Source organism: Dendrobates tinctorius, unplaced genomic scaffold (assembly GCF_039654945.1).
Source record: "Dendrobates tinctorius isolate UK_male_01 unplaced genomic scaffold, ASM3965494v1 ptg000223l, whole genome shotgun sequence".
In the NCBI taxonomy this organism is placed as follows: Eukaryota; Metazoa; Chordata; class Amphibia; order Anura; family Dendrobatidae; genus Dendrobates; species Dendrobates tinctorius.
This window is the reverse complement of record NW_027361890.1, coordinates 3884457-3905765: the sequence shown is the minus strand read 5'-3', so window position 1 is coordinate 3905765 and position 21309 is coordinate 3884457. Positions and strand designations below refer to the sequence as shown.

Here is a 21309-nt window from a genome sequence, read left to right as displayed (position 1 = left end):
CATGCGTTTTTTTGTCACTTGAAATAAAGCTACTTGAAAGTTGTCTTCTGAGAAGGAAAAAAAGTGATTTCCTGTTTGCAAATATATTGCAGTAAACGCTGTGGGTTGGACGCTGTGTACACCTGCAGCGTCCAACCCACAGAGTCCAGCTGTTACAGCATAGTAAATAGGATTTCAAGAAATCCCATGCCCACTATGTTTTTTCAGAGACGACCATGGCTCACCCACAGAGATGGACATGTGGCGTTGTCTTTCCAGACCGCAGCATGGCTATTTATGTAGTGGAGAGGATCCGTCTCCTCTGCGTAAATTACCCATACACTTTCATTAGATGCGGTAAAACTGCATTCTCTTCCTAGTCATACATACATGCGTATTAAGTGCGGGAATGCAGCATACTATGCATTTGTACTAATTTACATAATGGAGAATCTTGTGACACAGCCAGAAGCACACGACACAGGAAGAGGAGGAAAGCACATAGAAAGGTCCCCTTCTTTTTAATAAATAATAAATTAAAAAAAAATAGCATGGAGTCCCCCTATATATGTTAACCAGCCTGAGTAAAGCAGACTACTGGGACTGTGGAATTTCAGGCTGGTAAAGATCCAATATCCATGAACCTTACCAGCCTGATAATACCAGGCCGCAGCAGTCTGCTTACCTTGGATGGTTAACAAAAATAGTGGGATCCCCTCCAAAAAAAATTGCGCGGGGTCCCCCTATATTTGTTAAACATCCAGAGTAAAGCAGACTACTGGGACTGGTATTTCATGCTGGCAACGATTCAATATCCATGAACCTTACCAGCCTGATAATACCAGGCCACTGCAGTCTGCATACCTTGGATGTTAGCAAAAATAGTGGGATCCCCTAAAAAAAATGGCGTGGGGTCCCCCTATATTTGTTGACAAGCCAAGGAAAAAGCAAACAGCTGAGGCCTGACATTCACAGGCTGGCAAGGCCCATGGATTTTGGCCCTCACCAGCCTAAAAATAGCAGCCCGCAGCCGCCCCACAATTGGCGCATTCAAAGATGCACCAATTGTTGCACTTTACCCGGCTCTTCACACTTGCCCTGTATTTGGGGGGTTGATGTCATCTTTGTATTGTCCGGTGACATCAAGCCCATGGCTTAGTAATCGAGAAGCAAATGAAAATGAAAAGCAGATAATTGCTCATTATTTGTGATATACAATATTTTGCAAAAGTTTTTAGGAAAGTGTTGAAAAAAATCTGCATAGTAGGAATGCTTTTAAAAATAGAAATGATAATAGTTTACCTTTTCTAATTAACAAAATAAATTTACAAAAGAGAAATCTAAATCAAATCAATATTTCTAGGTATACTTGCGCACAATTTTTGAGTGAACACGGAAAGGAAGTTAAATTCCTATTAATGACCAAATAATAAATGGCTCTCCTAACTATAATATATAAATCCTATGCCAGTAGTAAAAATATTCAATTTTAATTAAATCATCAATTATATCAATATTTATAAAAACAAGAGAACGTCAGACAAAAGCAGGGGCCACACAAAAGAATAATCCCCTTTATGTAAAATAATTATCTCCCAAGGTGAGTAAAAATTGGGAGTATGCTATGCTATTCTCAATTCAAATTCTCAAACATAATCTCATGAGGCATGCCAGAAAGCACAGACCAATGTGAGAGAGGTTAGCACTAGCTTATTTAATATAAAGTGGATAGTAATCCTACTATAATCTCTAACACATTGGTGTGTACCACATATGGCATAAATTGCCAGGATTGTGATACATACTACTACAAAATGGTGGACCCTACTGCCATATATAGCCAGATAACAGAATGCAAATATGAGAAAAATGAATGTCTATAGGAAATGTTTCACCCTGAAAGGTAATACAGATGCAAACACACATTCCTGAAACACATATTAATATGGCTAAATACATAGAGATGTAACCTATGGGGAAGGCATAAAATACATCAAGGAAGTTGTTGTAGAACTAACTACAAGTATTCTGTGGATGTAGGCTTGTACAAATCCTTCTGTCTATCATGTAATACCAGACAGATTGGTGATGTTAAGATCAGGAACCTGTCACAAAGTGACTTGCCCTGTGTGACACGACCAGCCAATTGCTTGGTAACTAAAACAACAAGACAAACCTCCTGCACTCTCCTGAGTCTGAACACTCCTCACGTTCCCTATACAGGTTCTTTCTACCTATCACCGACCAGGATACCTCAGTCCCTCACTTGCCCTGCAACTATCCCTTGCTAGGGAACTGGTAAGTGCGGACACTGGTCCTCACCACTGTACTACTATAACACCAGGGAAATAGCAAACAGGGAAAACAAACAACTTAGCTTTCTCTGTTGCCAATGCTCCTGAGGCAACAGAGTACGGCACCCGGACACAGCTTCCAGCTGAAACACCAAGGCTTTCAGATGAGCTGCAACAACACTGCTCCAAATAGCTCCTCTCTCCTCCAAGGTTGGTTAGGGAATGACCAGTATCACCAACAGTGATCCAGAGCACCTGACAACATTTTATAGGAAGGAGGGGGGTGACACCTGCTGGCTAATTTAAATGTGTAGTAACCCCAGCGGTCACCGGGGGCATAACCCCATCAGCAGAGCAACTAAGGTTGTAATAACACCGGCGGCCACCGGGGGCATAAATTAATATTAAGCCAGAGGCTTAAAAGAAAAAAAGGTTATATATGAGCCCGGATCTGACACAGATCCAAACATGGATCGTGACAGTACCCCCCCTTCAATGAGGGGCCTCTGGACCCTCAACACCGCACCTCACCGGAAAACCACCTACAGTGAGGACGCCCAGATCCACCAGAGTTCACTTCAGCAACTACCTGACTCTCAAGTTTATGGCAAGCGTGGGCAGATGGAAGTGGCAATGTACGCCCCGGAGGCACCACAAATCTCTGGAGCGCCGACCTGGGGAATGAGTTGTGTATGGGCATTATTGGGGAAACTCCAGCTGGTAAGTCCCTGGGCCAAGGATGGCCGACACCCGATATGGCCCGATCACCCGAGAACTCCAGACCCAAGCAACACACTTCTATTGGATGTTTTTGGTGGCCACCCATACATACTCGTTCACACACAGGTCCGGACCTGAACGTTTATTGCCACACACACGTTTGCCACAAGATGGTGAACTCTTTACGGGACTGACAACAGAGGCGTCCCCCTGTGTCACCACACTCACACTCCTGAAAAAACAAAAAATTCTCTCATCCTCCAGAAAACCTGTCTGGGGGCGATAACTTGGGCTCTGGTGGAGTCTGCATCTGAGCTGAGGCCCCGTACCCCTCCCACTGCTGCAGCTGCTGCTCCACCACACCACGCAGCACCCCACGCTCCTCAGTGAGGATCTGCAGCAAATGGACAAAGGTCTGCATTAGGTCCATGACTCACCAGGGAAAAAAATGGGTAGGTTGGTGATAATGTCACAAAGTGACTTTCCCTGTGTGATGCGACCAGCCAATCGGTCGGTAACTAAAACAAGACAAACAAGGGGACACAATTGCAACAGTGGGCCCTACAATAGGGAACAGGGACGTGGAAGCTTCCTGCACTCTCCTGAGGCTGTGTCCCTGAACACTCCTCACGTTCCCTATACAGGTTATTTCATCCTGTCACTGACCAGGATACCTCAGTCCCTCACTTGCCCTGCAACTATCCCTTTCTAGGGAACTGGCAATTGCGGACACTGGTGCCAACACTGTACTAATATTACACCAGGGAAATAACAAACAGGGAAAAACAAACAACTTTGCTTTCTCTGTTGCCAGTGCTCCTGAGGCGACAGAGTATGGCACCCGGACACTGCTTCCAGCTGAAACACCAAGGCTCTCAGATGAGCTGCAACAACACTGCTCCAAATAGCTCCTCTACTCCAAGGTTGGTTAGGGAATGACCAGTATCACCAACAGTGATCCAGAGCACCTGACAACATTTTATAGGAAGGAGGGGGGGGTGACACCTGCTGGCTAATTTAAACGTGTTGTAACCCCAGCGGCCACCGGGGGCATAACCCCATCAGCAGAGCAACTAAGGTTCTAATAACATCGGCGGGCACCGGGGGCAAAAACTAACATTAAGCCAGAGGCTTTAAAGAAAAAAAAGGTTATATATGAGCCCGGATCTGCCACACATCCAAACATGGATTGTGACAGAACCATTGTTCTTCTTTACTCTAAAGATAGTGATTAATGACATTAGCTGTATGTTTGGGATGATGCTCCTGCTGCAGAAAACATTTATAGCCAATCAGGTACCTCACCGATGGTATTTCATCGTAGATAAGTATCTGCCTGTATTCCTCAGCATTGAGTACACCATTAATCCTAATCAAATTATAAACTTAATTTCCTGAATAGCATCCCTAAACTTGAAAGGGACCTCCATCATGCTTCACAGTTGCCTGTAGACTCTCATTATTGTACCACACTCCAGAATATCAGTAAACAAATTGCCTTCTTGCCTTCCATGTTCAAGGTATGGTTTTGGGCATAATTTCTTCTATTTAATACCACTTTTGACTAGACATCTCCAAAAGTAGATGGGTGTAGCTGGATCGAATTAGTTGCTGTTAGTTCTGTGCTAATGGCACTGCTAGATATGTTCCAATTTACAATGGGAGTAGCTGTGATGTGTTTTTCATCTGCTGCGCTAATAAAACTTACCATTGCCCATTTCTTTGTTACCAGTGCTTAAAAATATGGACAGATCCATCATGTAATATTCTCAGGGAGGTATATGATTGAATCCATTTTATTCTGCAGAATGACAATGACCCAAACATGTAGTCAAGGGCTTTAAGAACTATCTTCATCATAAAGAAGAACAATGAGCCCTAAAAGTGATATGACCCACACAGAGCCCTAATCTCTACATCATCAAGTCTGTGTGGGACTATATTGTTACATATATGTCCCAGGTTTTCTCGGCTCTGCTTCCTACACCTCAGTCCTCTGCCCTCTGTTTTGCTCCACGTCAGGTTTTGGAGGCTGCCTGGAGTGGCTTAGTGACATCAACACTTTTATCCTATTTAAATCCTAATAAAACACACATCTGTGTCTTAGAATTAGATTCCAGAGTCCAATGGAGTCCAATGTTTGATGTGCTCTACCATCTGCGTTCATTATGCTTCAAGTTCCGTTCATCCCTGCTGGATTCAACTTCATCTATCTGTCCTACTGCTTCTGTGATTGATGTCTATCCAAGTCCTTATGGTTCTACAAGCTGCACCAACACCCGGAGTCCGAGTGCCCACCCGGACTAGAGGCTTAGTGGATCCATCTCATCAGATGAGCCTTATTACATATATAGAGAGACAAAGATTTGTGCAAACCTGCATCCAAAAAGATCTGTATTTTGTTCTCTGAGCTGTTTTGAACAACCTCCTTGTTGAGTTCCTTCAAAAACTCTGTGTGAGGCCAGCGACTCGCACGTCTTCTAAGTGTCGCTTTATTCACCGTGTGTTTCTCTTTGCTCCACACACTACCTTACCATCACTCGGAGCTGCCTTGTGCAAGATTTCCAGCTGTGAGTCTCCACCCAGCTATAGGAAGGCGCAGCCAAACTCTGCAAGAATTTCCATCCACTCTGTCCTACAGATAACTGCTTCACTGGCCTATCACCTGCTAGCAGGTGATAAATCAGGCAGCTCCATCCTCCACTCCTTGCCTGAACATAGGTTCCCAGTAGCTTGTCTTTAGTTCTTGTTTGTTCTGTCTCTCCTGTTATTGGCCAGGCTGGTTTACCGTTTATCTTGATCTCTCTGCTCATGACTTTTGCTATGTACATTGAACATGTACTGCCTGTCCTGACCTCAGATTTTCTGACTGTGTCTTTGCCTTCATCCACTTGTACCTCATACCTGTCTCTCTGACCCTCCGGTCGACTGCTGCTGACCCGGGAACTGCTCTGAAATGGTACTTGGTGACTATCGGTGACCAATTCTATCCTCACCATCAGAGGCTCTAGTGAATACCCAGTAGTCATTTAGACATGACTCTCCAGGGTAAGTCGAGCCTGTGGCACAGTGGGTCCTTACCCACCAGTGTTGCACTGTGTGTGCAAGTGTATTTACAATTGATGCTCTGAAGCTGTTGTGAAGGCAAAGGGTGGTCACAGCAAATATTGATTTCATATAGATTTCTCTTTTGTTAATTAATATTGCATTTGTCTTGGCTATATTTCGCAGTTCTATCCGGTGACCTCTGGCTTGTGGTCGGTTTCCCTCTTTGTGTTGTCTCTTTTCAACTGCTGATAATACTCTGTTCTTTGCTTTGCTGTGTTGCTTCTATAACATAAAAGCAATGGTGTATAACAGCATCCTGTACATGGCAGTAGATAAAGCTAGAGCTGTTAATCCTGGACAGTTAAAAGATCAGTTGCTACAACACATGAAGCGGGGATGTGGAAACCACATAAATATATGACCAATAGATCAAAAAAAATAGCAAAATATCTCATTTATTAGGGAATATTACAGAAACGGGAGAAATGGGGAACATGTGCAACAAACAAGCAAAAAAGTGCAGCAGTGCTAGAGGATGCGGAAACCTTGCCACGGCCATAAAGTATGCTACAGTATATTAGTATTAATGATTTGAGATACAACCATTTACTAAAGGTATAGAATAAGTAAACATCCTGATATACTATCCGGTGCAGTATAAGGGGATAAAGTAGAACCTACTAGTAAGAAAGATGGTAGATATATAACTCTCCCTCGGGGTCCTGACAAAGGAGTACATCTCCGAAACGCACGTCGGGGTGACGTGCTGACCGCCCGGCCATCCGAATTTTCGCCTCCTGAGGTAATACTAATCCGGGGTTGTTAACTCTAATTTGAGTGGATGTTATTATGTGTCCTCTCTTGGGGTGGGCATGTTGCCTCTCTATAAGTGATGCTCTATTACCAGCTCTGTCCCTGAAGTTGTGGTGATGTTATGTTAATTGGCCATATTTGCAGTTTGGCCGTGCCATTTTAATTATAATCGGCACCCACATATATACACATACTGTATATATTAATTTTTTCTGGGTACAAATCTGGTTTAGTACATGTGATTATTGGATGCCCCCAAAGGAGAGTTATATATCTACCACCTGGCTAGATTTACGCGTCCTTTAGCACTGCTGCACTTTTTTGCTTTTTTGTTGCACAAGTTCCCCATTTCTTCTGTTTCTGTCAATATTCCCTTACTAAGGAGATATTTTGCTATTTTTTGGATCTGTTGGTCATATATTTATGCGGTTTCCACACCCCCGCTTCATGTGTTGCTTCTATGCAGATGTTTTGACTTACTTGTTTGGTTTGTCCTATTACATCTTAGGAGGAAATGGTTATACTCACCATGAACTTGCAGTCTTTGCTGGTTACATTCCAAGTTTGGTGGTGTTTGGAGATCCAGTTCCTCAGCTAGTGATTATCTTACCTGAGTAATCTTTGTTGCTTTTCCTACAGTTTGTTTGTGTGTCTTCATACCCAGTACCCTTCCCTTTCTTTTGCTTTTGCGGTCTGGAAGGTTTTTCACATATTCCGTTTGTTGTTTGGTTCTTATTTTCTTGTTCCATCTTTTGTGTGCGGCTGTGTGAACACATCCTTAGCCCCACGTCTCACCCTCTGCTTGTGTGCACTACTTTCTGTTGTTGCTTTTTGGAGTACACACTGTGTATAGTTTAGTTTGCAGTTAAGGACACTCAGGGTCAGCCGACGTTGAGTGGGGCGTCATTCCGTAATCAGGTACAGGTTAGGAGATTGCCTAGTGTGAATAGGTTCTGGTGGTTTGCAGATTCCTAAGCATGTGAGTGTGCTTATATAGTCATAACAGCATTTTACTAATTGAGAAAAAGAAACTATTAATGCTTCTATCTTTTAAAGAATTCTTTTATTTTTCCCCCATCTGCCTAAAACTTTTGCAAAGTACTGTATTTTCTGTTCAAATTTTTTAGATTTGTCTTAGATTAAAAAAATCTATGAATTATCATATACATTTCATCTAAATTATATCTAAATTATTTACTTACCTGTGTTCTCACACATCATAAGAGATGTATTTGGCAAAGTATTTTGTTCATGTCACAGAAAAGAAATCTGATCAACTAAATACTGTACATGATACACTTGATGCATCGCAGAAAGGAAAATTCTCTGGCTACTTGGATACACAGAATACTTGAAGGGTTATTCTGATGTTCGTTTATCGTTAAATTTGCAAAGTTCTTGTAAAAAGAAACAACTTTACAATTTACAAGTTGTTAAATATCCTGTCTCTTCTGAAGTAAGGAGGGATTTTTATTTTATTCTTTGTTGCTTGTTGTCTATGGAACTGACACTACTGTAGTCTAGCAGTGGTGAATGTACATGCGTAGTCTTTACAAGCTCTTTTCACTAGAAACTGGTTTTGATTTCTGGAATGCACTCTTTTCAGAACATTTCAGCTCCAAAAACTTCCTGAAAAAGCTTAAAAGAAATAGAATGAACATATGCATTTTCATGTAAAAATGACTTGCTGTTCATGCGTTCAGTCTTTTCAACATCTTTTACCTACATTAGGTTTCCAAAGATGCCAAGTGGTTAAAAGAAGTGAACAGTCCATTCTTCAGGAGTTTTGTGCTCAGAAGGCATATTTTTGAGTTTCACCATATTTTTTGCTGCAAAAGCAGTTAATGATTTCTTAATTATTTATTGGAGTTTAACAAATGAATGTAAAATGCCAGTTAAGAAGACACCCCAAAATAATGGTAAATTGCTTAAAATATAAACAACCGGTGTGCAAAAGGCCCTCAGGAAGTGACCCAAAAATGATAAAAATGATGGTTCTGGAAAACAATAATGGCTTTTTCTGAATCGTCTTCCTCTTGGAAAATCTCGACAGGTTTGCGCACCTCAAAAAGATGTTGCTGCACAGCCAAAGCTGCCACTGCTTGTTGCTTGCTTGTTGTCTCCAGTACGAACTATCAATCAGTCAGAAAAATTAGACAGAATTACTTCTACATCTGTTATGGTATATCTGAAGTCATGTGGAAATGTTTTTTTGATCTGTATTCAAATAGCTTATGAAGATATTTTTGCTTAGTACTAATTAATGTATTGTCACACACAGGTACCAGGGATTCCACCACTCACTACAACTGTTCTAGGTGGAATAATTCCAAAGGTAAGAAGAAGCTTATAAGATACAACATATACACTCACTGGCCACTTTATTAGGTACACCATGCTAGTAACGGGTTGGACCCCCTTTTGCCTTCAGAACTGCCTCAATTCTTCGTGGCAGAGATTCAACAAGGTGCTGGAAGCATTCCTCCGAGATTTTGGACCATATTGACATGATGGCATCACACAGTTGGCGCAGATTTGTCGGCTGCACATCCCTGATGCGAATCTCCCGTTCCACCACATCCCAAAGATGCTCTATTGGATTGAGATCTGGTGACTGAGGAGGCCATTTGAGTACAGTAAACTCATTGTCATGTTCAAGAAACCAATCTGAGATGATTCGAGCTTTATGACATGGCGCATTATCCTGCTGAAAGTAGCCATCAGATGTTGGGTACATTGTGGTCATAAAGGGATGGACATGGTCAGCAACAATACTCAGGTAGGCTGTGGCGTTGCAACGATGCTCAATTGGTACCAAGGGGCCCAAAGAGTGCCCAGAAAAAATTCCCCACACCATGACACCACCACCACCAGCCTGAACCGTTGATACAAGGCAGGATGGATCCATGCTTTCATGTTGTTTATGCCAAATTCTGACCCTACCATCCGAATGTCGCAGCAGAAATCGAGACTCATCAGACCAGGCAACGTTTTTCCAATCTTCTACTGTCCAATTTCGATGAGCTTGTGCAAATTGTAGCCTCAGTTTCCTGTTCTTAGCTGAGAGGAGTGGTACCCAGTGTGGTCTTCTGCTGCTGTAGCCCATCTGCCTCAAAGTTCGACGCACTGTGCGTTCAGAGATGCTCTTCTGCCTACCTTGGTTGTAACGGGTGGCAATTTGAGTCACTGTTGCCTTTCTATCAGCTCGAACCAGTCTGCCCATTCTCCTCTGACCTCTGGCATCAACATGGCATTTCCGGCCACAGAACTGCCGCTCACTGGATTTTTTTTCTTTTTCGGACCATTCTCTGTAAACCCTAGAGATGGTTGTGCGTGAAAATCCCAGTAGATCAGCAGTTTCTGAAATACTCAGACCAGCCCTTCTGGCACCAACAATCATGCCACGTTCAAAGGCACTCAAATCACCTTTCTTCCCCATACTGATGCTCGGTTTGAACTGCAGGAGATTGTCTTGACCATGTCTACATGCCTAAATGCACTGAGTTGCCGCCATGTGATTGGCTGATTAGAAATTAAGTCTTAACACACAGTTGGACAGGTGTACCTAATAAAGTGGCCAGTGAGTGTATATATATATATATATATATATATATATATATATATTTAGCCTAGATGTCACCTCTCTGCTGTCCAGAATCCCGGAGTGTCTATCAGCCATATCCTCCTTTTTCACCTCTCGCTTCCTAAAACTCAATGTAGAAAAAACTGAACTCATTATCTTTCCTCCATCTCGCGTATCTCCCCTACCTGATCTGTCTATTATGGTAAATGGTATCACGCTCTCTCCCGCACCTGAAATCCGCTGCCTCGGAGTAGCTCTCGACTCTGCCCTGTCCTTCAAACCACACGTCCAAACTCTTGCCACCTCCTGTCGCCTCCAACTCAAAAATATTTCCATAATCCGTCCCTTCCTCAGCCCTCAATCTACTAAAACTCTTGTACACACCCTCATCATTTCCCGCCTTGACTACTGCAACACTCTCCTCTGTGGCCTCCCTGCTAACTCTCTTGCACCCTTCCATTCTGTCCTCAACTCTGCTGCCCGACTAATCCACCTCTCTCCTCGCTACTCCCCTGTCTCTTCCCTCTGCAAATCCCTCCACTGGCTCCCAATTCCACAACGAATCCAGTTCAAACTAATAACACTGACCTACAAAGCCATCCACAACCTCTTCCCTCCCTATATCTCTGAACTAATCTCCCAATATCTTCCCTCACGTAATCTTCGATTCACCCAAGACCTCCTACTCTCCTCCACACTTATTCGTTCCTCACACAACCACCTCCAAGATTTCTCCTGAATATCCCCCATCCTCTGGAATTCCACGCCTCAACACGTCCGATTATACACCACCCTCGGATCCTTCAAACGGAACCTGAAAACCCATCTTTTCAGGAAAACTTACAGCCTGCAATAACCATTCTGCTGCCTAAACATCACCTGAGCTGCCGCCTCAACACCACCAGAGCTGCTGCACCCCCGACCTTCTCTCTCTTCCCCACTATCCCGTAGAATGTATATCCGCAAGGACAGGGTCCCCTCCCCCCTGTACCAGTCTGTAATTGTAAATTTGTTTACTGTTAACAATTTCTATAACTTTGTATGTAACCCCCCTTGTCATGTACAGCACCATGGAATTAATGACGCTATATAAATAAATAATAATAATATTATGTATGTTTATATATGTATATATACCGTATATTTATTATAATAACTTGTGGTTAGAGCTAGAAAGTGAACCCTATAGGTAGGATTCTAAATATTTGTATGGGCTAAGGCATTGTGAACATTGTAAAGTTTCCTTATGGGTATCTAATAAGTCATTGCATCTAGTTATACTTATAGTAATACAAGTTACATAAAGTATAAGGAAATTAGGTCTTCAGGCTTCTTTGTTGATTAATTGTTTTTGAGGGTCTAGCAAACATTTGTCTAATAGCACATGATGTGCATTTGTGCATCTTTGTCTTTCCAATATAGGTGTCTTCTATGTATAGCGAAGAAAGGCCATTATCAATTATGATTACTGTTCCTGGTCCTCCAGTTGTTAAACTGCAGGATAAAAGAGGTGTTGTGACATTATTTGTCAAAACAGAAATCCTGGTCTGCAATGGAGATTCCACAAAAACCTCATTGTGTGTCCTTGGAGTGGTAAGTAAGACTTTTCTTTGCTTCTTGTTGTTGTAAAATTGACTTCTTGGACCAGATTCTCATGTGGCTACGAAGTATTTCCTGCAGTTTCTACTTGTGAACTGGTGGAAAAAAAAGTCATGTACTCCACCTGTACTTATCATCGATTGGTGGCACATACAGGTGAAGAATAAGGCTTTGTTCACATGCTGAACTTGTGTTTTGTCCAAGAATAATTTATTTGCTGATCAAATTGGGAAAATCTGCTCGAACAGCCGAATTTCAATTTTGCCTGAGCCATTCATCTCTAGCTGATACGTAACCTTCTTTAATTTGGCTTCTCTGCCATTACTAGTGTAGACAAGTCAGTTAGTTTTCATTTTTAGGTACTAGATTTTGAAACAAGAATAACATTGAAAAGTCATGAAGGCAAGCAAGCAATTTTATCGCCCTGCTTCTGTGTAAGCTCTTTTCCTAATTCACCAACTGAAGATATCTCATTCTAGGATGCACATTTAGGAGCCCAGTTTTCTGTAGCAGGGGATAAACTGAAGATTTCCTTGTCACTGGACAGGTAACTCATAAACACATCATAGAATATAATGGGGAATATATTTATCAAGGCTGTCTAATTCTTTTCAAACTTGTCAAAGTGGTTCAAAAATCTGTCTCATTTAAAGACTGTCTAGTCTAAGTTTACACTACCTATTAATTGGCTTTCATTGTGGCAGAAATGTGTGATGCATTTTGTTGCTGCATTATGTGACATTTTATGCTGTGCCCCTTTTCTGCCAAACCATGTTCCTGTTCATGTTCACACTGAAGCAGTTCCCAATATTGCTGTGTGCCTTGCACAATGCAAAATCTCATTAGAAATGCAGATCAGAGCAAGTAATTGCAGCTACAAATACTGCCGTTATATTACATATAGCGCTACATTGTATCACGGCTCACAACTAGACATATCATTCACACTATAAATGTCTCATAAAGGCATATTACCTATTCCCAGCTCTTGCCTCATAAATGCCAAATGGCTCTCTAAAGATCTTAGACCCCGACGCGCGTTTCGCTGTCAATGCTTCCTCCAGTGGGAACTGCTTCAGTGTGCTTTTTGCCCCTTTATTTTGTGTAGAATTAATATGCTATAAGGAATTTTTCTAATGAATATATAAATTAAATAGATGGTTGATAAATTTTGGTGGCACTCTCTTCAGAATGTTATTTTTTGTGGAGCACACAATTTATAAACTGATGCAGTTTTCTATTATTCTACTTTGTCAGTTTTGTAATGTCAATTTGAATCTATCTTATATGAATTATCACTAATCAGGCCATGGGGTTTTTTGCAATATTTATGTGATAAAAAAAGATTTTATTGAGAAATATAAAAATAAAATTTAAAGATGATAATTATATGATGTGCTTTTAAAGATATTTTCTGCTTTATATTTTTCAAGATATTTTCACAAAAAATTGCAGAAAATATTTATGTACAACTTTGATATATAGCTTACAATATATGTCTCTATTATGTCCCTTTAACTTTTGTATTCGCTAAATTTTGATCTTTTTGTATGGTATGAGGCACTTTATTTATTTTATATGTTGAAATAAAAATTGGAATTTTATCAAATGTATGTTTCTATCACACTTTTTTTTGTCTAGATGTAGCGTATTGTCTACAAGATTACTATGATAAATATACCCAAACTTGTGCAGGACTAATATACTAAAGGTATTATGTGGTGGCAACTTGGAATCCGGTAGATAGCTGTCATGGTTAGGACATGGTTAATGTCCTGTTCTCACAGAGTTAACTTTTGCCGGCCTCTCTTTGGATCTGGGAGGGGTATTTATACTCACTCCAGACTAGCATTCTCTGTCAGCTATACTGTTATTCTGGCTGTGTGTCTGACCGACCCCCCTGGTGTGAGTGTACTGCATTGCTTGCTTGATTCCCGTGTATGACCCAGTCTGTCCCCTCACTCTGAACTCTGTCTCACGTTTTAGGTACTATTGTCTTCTCTGGTTCTGACCTCCTGGCTTGGCTATTGTTACTCCGCTACCGTTTGCCCCTATTGTACCGTCTATTGCCCGTTCTGGTTTTCTGATCTATTGCTACGTCCTGACTATCCGCTCTTTCTAACCCTTTGGTACTGTCCTGCTATCTCGTGCATTGACCCCGGCTTGATCTGGTTTCCACCCCTGTCTATGCCCCTTGGTAACTTGTCCCATAGTTACCTTTCTAGGAGTTTCCCTGCAGCTCCTAGCTCTGTGGAGCTTGGGCCACGCCCCCAGCGGTCACGTGCTTCAGGTCCTGATAGTTTGAAGCACGCATTGTCACCGCTGCTGCCCTGCTCCACAGGTATCTTTGAGCATGGTTTTTTTGTACTCAGGACATGCGCACTGGCTCAGTGAGCGAGTGTAGTGCGGTGTTCCTGACAATAGCATTAGAAAGGTCCTGTACTAAAAGCATGGCACCTGGGAGAAAATTAACTTTATTCCTTCTGGGATCTTCTGGCTTTCAGTCATACAGGCATGCCTACAGTCACACTCACAGCAAAGTGAGCGGTGGCTATAAGAAAACCTCAGCACTTTGACCGATAGCCATCTCTACATTGATGCATTGCAGTGTGAGCTGTCAATCCAAGAGCCGCCGCTCTCAGTGCTGTGATTGGTGACTGTAACTGCACTAGAACGCCTGTATGACAGAAAGCCGGCAGATCCTGGGAGAAGTAAAGTTAATTTTCTTCCGGGAGTAGTGATTTTATTACTTCATAAAGCTATTAACCGGCAGATTAACCCAATATCTGCAGGTTAATAGTGTTATCCAACGTGACAGGTTCCATTTAATAGAATGAACAAGTTATACTTATATTACACACTTTACTCACGGTTCCTGATTTAATAAGATTTTATAGAGATTTTTAGCTAAATACTGGAGATAAGCTTTAAACTGGAAAAATAAAGGAAATAAAGCTGATTTCCCCTTTGTCCCCATATTTCAGATTTTAATCATAGTTGACTTCCTTGTGAGACATTCATTGACAAAAGACAACCTTATTCTGGTAAAATAAGTACCCCTGGATTGATACTATGAACCCATACAACCAAATTCAGAAAGGACGTTCAGCAGTGAGCATTGTGCTGGGTGTCATCTGTGAGCATTGTCTTTTATGCCCCAACATTTCTAAGCTACACACTCCTTCCAGTTGACATTGTTTGCATTCATCTCAAGCTGTAGTCACTTTCAATAAATATTTTCCTAGTTTTTCCTGATGGGAATCAATCCTGGCAATAAATACAATTGCTATCAGATTCTATACAGACCTTTACAAATGTCAGTAATATTGGTATATATGTAAGGGGATGGTAGAAATGGTCAAATGCCCTTAACCCTTAATGGTTCACTTGTATATGTGTTATGTATTTCATGCTGTTAAATTTATATTTGTTTATTGTGTCTTATAATGTGTTATAGGGAAAGTTCAGCATGTAGCTAGTCCACTAGATGAGGATGTGGTAGCACTTAGTAGTGTAAATAGTTAATGTAAGAGGGGTCAGCTGTTGGTAAGCCAGGAGGACATCCTGTTTCTAGGCAGTAGGGCTAGGGAGCCTGTGCAGGGCGGCTAGACTCCGTAACATTGAAGGAAAATAGCCCAGCTGTTCAGGGCCTTTAGTGGCCATCAGCAGTGACAGCAGCAGTGACAGCAGTTGCGAGAGCAGAAGCTACAGCAGAAGTCGCAGCAGAACAGAATTGCAGGTCGCTCCAAGATGTGACAGCTTACTACATGGTAATATCAAAGGAAGGGGACACACACCTGAAGTGCCAAATACAAGTGGAAGGTGTATGATACTATCAACAATGTGATTTATAATAAACCAAAAGTTAGAAAACCACCTTTAATATAGCACTACCAAGTAAATTGGACTGTATTAGAACTTGACATCGGAAAGGAATAATCATAAAAGCAGAGAGACAAAAAAAACGACTGAAAGTCCCAAAAATATTTTAAATATAAAATACAATTTTTGTTGCGTGTATCAGGATTAAAAAATGGTATAAGATCACAGAATATTAAAATTCATAATTAGCAATAATTGTATGCGATACAAAAATAGGGCGCTGCTCAGTGGTAGAAAAATAGATGTGGAAATCTATAATTGCATGAGGATATACTGTGAAAAAATATGATTGACTAAAAGTGAAAAAATATAATTGTTAGACCAAAGTGTGAAATTTATAAAAAATATATTAAAAATATTAAATGCACAATACAGTGTGAAAAATATTGAAATTATTGTATAAAATATATATACTAAGAATAGTGAAGCCACCTGAAATAAGGTGCAAACAAAGTGCAAGTGAAAAATCTCTATCAAATGTGAATAAATGCTTACAAATATATTGGTGAAGTGTAATACCAAAAATAACCACACAGAGGCAGTATATCCACAAAAGAGCCTCAGTACTACAACTACATACATCTAATATATAAAGCTCAAGTGTGTGTATGTATGTGTGTATGTCCGGGATTGACATCCGCACCGTCGCAGCTACAGCCACAAAATTTGGCACAGTCACACGTCTGGACCCCAAGAGCGTCCTAGGCTATGTTGTGAGGCAAAATTTTAACCCCACGCGTTCCAATTCACCAAACAATTTTGCCCCTATCTACATAATGGGGAAAAAGTGAGTGTGTATCAAGCCCCGCCCCTCATTATAATGTCATAATGGTTGCCATGCCGACGCTGATGTCCTCATAGGTTGCAAGCCCCGCCGCTCATTATGATGTCATAATGGTTGACTATGGGACAGAGGATGTGTGATGGGTATATGGGCATGGGACTATGGGATGGAGGATATGTATGATGGGTATATGGGCACGGGACTATGGGATGGAGGATATGTATGATGGGTATATGGGCACGGGCCTATGGGATCATGGATATGTATGATGGGTATATGGTCACGGGACTATGGGATGGAGGATAATTATAATTTGCTATAACTAACCACAGTTAGTTACTATGCCCGGGCAGCGCCGGGCTCTTCAGCTAGTACTAAATAAAGTAAGTATACAATATATCAGCATAGTGTCCATTGTAAAAAAGCCCACATCATAGTGTAATGACCAGGAGTTAACATAAATATAGGTAAGTATTGTGATATAATAATGGTAACTTACAATATAGTATTAACGACTCCTGGTTTCCTGAGGCACCCACTCCCAATGCGCGTTTCGGCAAGTAAACGCTTAAACGTCACTGACACATGACACAGCAGGCAGCGGTGAGCAGCGATGGACCGGGACAGGTGAATATCGCTATATTTACCCCCTCCTGGTGCGGTCTCTGCAGCCCTGCTTCTCCATGGTATTCCTTCCTGCCTTCAGTGGTCATGTGATACCGCTCATTACACTCACGAATATGCGCATATTCATGAGTTTAATGAGCAGTACCACGTGACTGCTGAATGCAGGAAGGGAGACCGTGGAGAAGAGGGGGGGCTGCAGAGACCGCGCAAGGGGGTTGGGTGTCATCTCTGACACCCCCGCTCCCCCTCCCTCGCCGACACCCCCAGGTATATGACTCATGTATAAGATGAGAGGGGGACTTTCAGCCCAAGAAAATGGGCTGAAAATCTCGTCTTCTACACGAGTATGTACGACATTTTATATTTAAAATCTTTTTGGGACTTTCAGTGTTTTTTTTGTCTTTCTGCTTTTAAGCTTACTACATGGGCAGATGCCCTTATGTCTGGGGCAAACAGACAAGAGAACTCCTGAAAGTAGTTAAGCCAGACAGAGAGGACGCTGCAGTACCGTGCGGGACGGTACAACCCAGGAGGATACCCGGAGACATGAGGAGAAGCACAGGGCAAGTGAAAGATGTGAAATGTGTGGAACTTCATGTCGATGCTGTAACTGATTTCGACATGCTGCAAATGGAAATTAGTAAAGTTGTTCATTTAAAGTTGGAATTAGACTGTGCCTTTGTTTGTGCACTACCGTCTGGAGGGGGTCTTCAGCAACTCCGAAGAGACCCTGAAGGTGCAGAGGGCGGAGAGGCAGGTACATTAATAAAGCGATGTTGCTTTCATGTGATGGGAGACTAGGGCACGGATGAACAGATAGTGTCAGCTACGACTGAGGCCCTGTCGCCAACTCACATATATACATGGCAAGTCAACATTATCATAAAGGAAGAGCACAATATTTACTGTAGTAAAATCTATGCAATATCTCTCATAATCACTAGGTGTCAGTACAAGGCAATCAGCAAAGATAATCAGATATCTTGTGCAACATCATGAATAGTGCAAGTGTAGTGCTGAACTAATATCTAGAATTTTATCAGTCACTAGTAATGAAGAACAGAATATTACATTATTACCTTCCCCAGCAAGTTTAACGATCCTGTTCTACGCCTTTGATAAGGATAACTGTACAAGCAAACATCTGGTTTCACAGTTGAATTGAATCAACATATTTATTTAGAATAAATGTTATTTTTTTTTTTAACAAGAAAGGATACTAAAATGGATCCAGTCACATCCCAAAATGTGATTAACTTACAGATATGTGGTCATTCCGCTGGTTAATAGCATTCTAGAGCTGCCCCACTGCAGTAAAAGTCCAGCTACTAGAAGAAAATGACGCTTATTTCTCCTGGCAACCTCTGGCTTTTAGTCATGGAGGCATGACCAGTTCCGCCTCAGTCACTGCTTAGTACATACAGATGGCTGTAACCACACCTTGGCACTGACTGAAAGCTGGCTTAGCACTGTGTTAGTACAGAGCCAGCTGGCAGTCAGTGGCAGGGTATGATTACAGCCCCCATGCACTATATACTGCAAGGTGTCTGAAGCCATCCTGACCAGACCTCTATGACTGAAAGCCAGAAGCTGCTGGAGAATAAACTTAATTTCCTCCCAGTAGCCGGGATTTCATTGCAGCAGCAACACAGCAATGGAACACTATTAACTTGTATCCACAGGCTAATAACATCTTGGGACTTAACAGGTTCCCTTTAAAGATGAAGTACAAAATAAGGTATATAAGCAGGCAATAACACACTGGAGAAAGAACATCCCCCACCCAATAGCATAGGGCATGTTTCTTAGTGTGTGAGATTTAATGATCTCCTTGTCTAAAGGCCCCTTTACATTTAGCGATACACCAGCGATCCTGACCACGATATGACTCACTAAATCGTCGCTAGTGAGCTGCCACACAGGCAGATCTCACTAGCGATGCAGCGACGCAGCAGCGGTCGTTACTTACCTGTCAGCTGCGTCAATGATGACAACCTCCGCCCACGTCCACGCGTCGCTCGTCGGCGCCAGTAGGACGAGAAATGGACCTGCACGATCTCGCGCAATCAGCGATAGACAGCGAGGAGGTAAGTATCACACATAGCGATATCGCTAGCAATATCGCTGCTGCGTCACGAAATCGGTGATGCTTTGCCGACATTGCTAGCGATATTGCTATGTGTAAAGCCCCCTTAACCTTCTGCATGATTAGAAAGTGCTGAGAGTAGAGTACAGATGACTAACACTTTTAAGATAAGGTCAATGTCGGGGAAGGGGCAGCACAGCCGAGTTTAGCTCTCTTGCATTACAAACACTTCCATCAGCACTATCTGCTCTGCTGTACTGCCCCTCACCCCACACTTGGACTTAACTAAAGATTAGCGCAATAGGTGCCAAATCCTTTGATTGATAATTTCTCAGCAACGGAGAAGCAAAATTAAAGTCATAAAAAGCAAAATAATTGTATTCTATGAAGCCTCTATTACATCATGTGCTTGGTTCAACATGAAAAATCTGGTGAACGATCCTTTTTAAATAAACATTTTCTCTAACGGCCTTGGAGTTTCAATTCATGTCTAGACCAAAGAATAATTAAACAATTCATTGGCAACATAAACAATTATTATATTATTTTAAACATATTATTAGAAGTTTTGAAGGATAGTTCTGTAGCATGAGACCTCCAGTCCTCTTGCTTCTGTGAGGATATCTTATCTATAGACCTGCATCTTACTGAATATACTAACAATATCTGCACGCCTAGCCTTGGTTTCTTTTAGCTGAAACCAAACATGATTTTATAAAGCTGGAAAATAGCTGGCTTCTATAATCTAATATATAAAGTTCAAGTGTGTTTATGTATGTGTGTATGTATGTATGTGTGTATGTGTGTATGTGTGTGTGCATGTGTGTATGTCCGGGATAGGCATCCGCACCGTCGCAGCTACAGCCACAAAATTTGGCACAGTCACACGTTTGGACCCCGAGAGCGTCCTAAGCTATGTTGTGAGGCAAAATTTTAACCCTGCGCGTTCCAATTCACCAAAAAATTTTGCCCCTGTCTACATACTGGGGAAAAAGTGTGTGCGCGTCAAGCCCCACCCCTCATTATGATGTCATAATGCCCCTATCTACATACTGGGGAAAAAGTGTGTGTGCGTCAAGCCCCGCCCCTCATTATGATGTCATAATGGTTGCCATGGCGACGCTGATGTTATCATAGGTTGCAAGCCCTGACGCTCATGATGATGTCATAATGGTTGACCATGGGATGGAGGATGTGTGATGGGTATATGGGCACTGGACTATGGGATGGAGGATATGTATGACGGGTATTTGGGCACGGGACTATGGGATGGAGGATATGTATATGGCCACTGGACTATGAGATGGAGGATATGTATGACGGGTATATGGGCACTGGACTATGGGATGGAGGATATGTATGATGGGTATATGGGCACGGGACTATGGGATGGCGGATATGTATGATGGGTATATGCGCACGGGACTATGGGATGGAGGATATGTATGATGGGTATATGGGAATGGGACTATGAGATGAAGGATGTGTGATGGGTATATGGGCACTCGACTATGGGATGGCGAATATGTATGATGGGTATATGGGCATGGGACAATGGGATGAAGAATATGTATGATGGTCATATTGGCATAGGACTATGGGATGGTGAATATGTATGATGGGTATATGGGCACGGGACTATGGGATGGAGGATATGTATGATGGGTATATGAGCACGGGACTATGGGATGAAGGATGTGTGATGGGTATATGAGCACGGGCCTATGGGATGGTGGATATGTATGATGGGTATATGGGCACGGAACTATGGGATGGAGAATATGTATGATGGGTATATGGGCATGGGACTATGGGATGGAGGATGTGTGATGGGTATATGGGCATGGGACTATGGGATGGAGGATATGTATGATGGGTATATGGGCACGGGACT

At 42.0% G+C, this 21309-nt stretch overlaps 1 protein-coding gene across 1 annotated transcript in view; it reads left to right on the top strand.

The window, feature by feature from the left end:
• Nucleotides 1–21309, top strand: part of LOC141059049 (BPI fold-containing family B member 4-like) — a 97813-nt gene that overhangs the window by 65366 nt on the left and 11138 nt on the right. The window contains exons 9-11 of the mRNA XM_073555258.1: nt 9136–9189; nt 11860–12030; nt 12516–12583. Of these exons, the coding sequence (XP_073411359.1) occupies nt 9136–9189; nt 11860–12030; nt 12516–12583 (293 nt within the window). The remainder of the gene's footprint in view (nt 1–9135; nt 9190–11859; nt 12031–12515; nt 12584–21309) is intronic.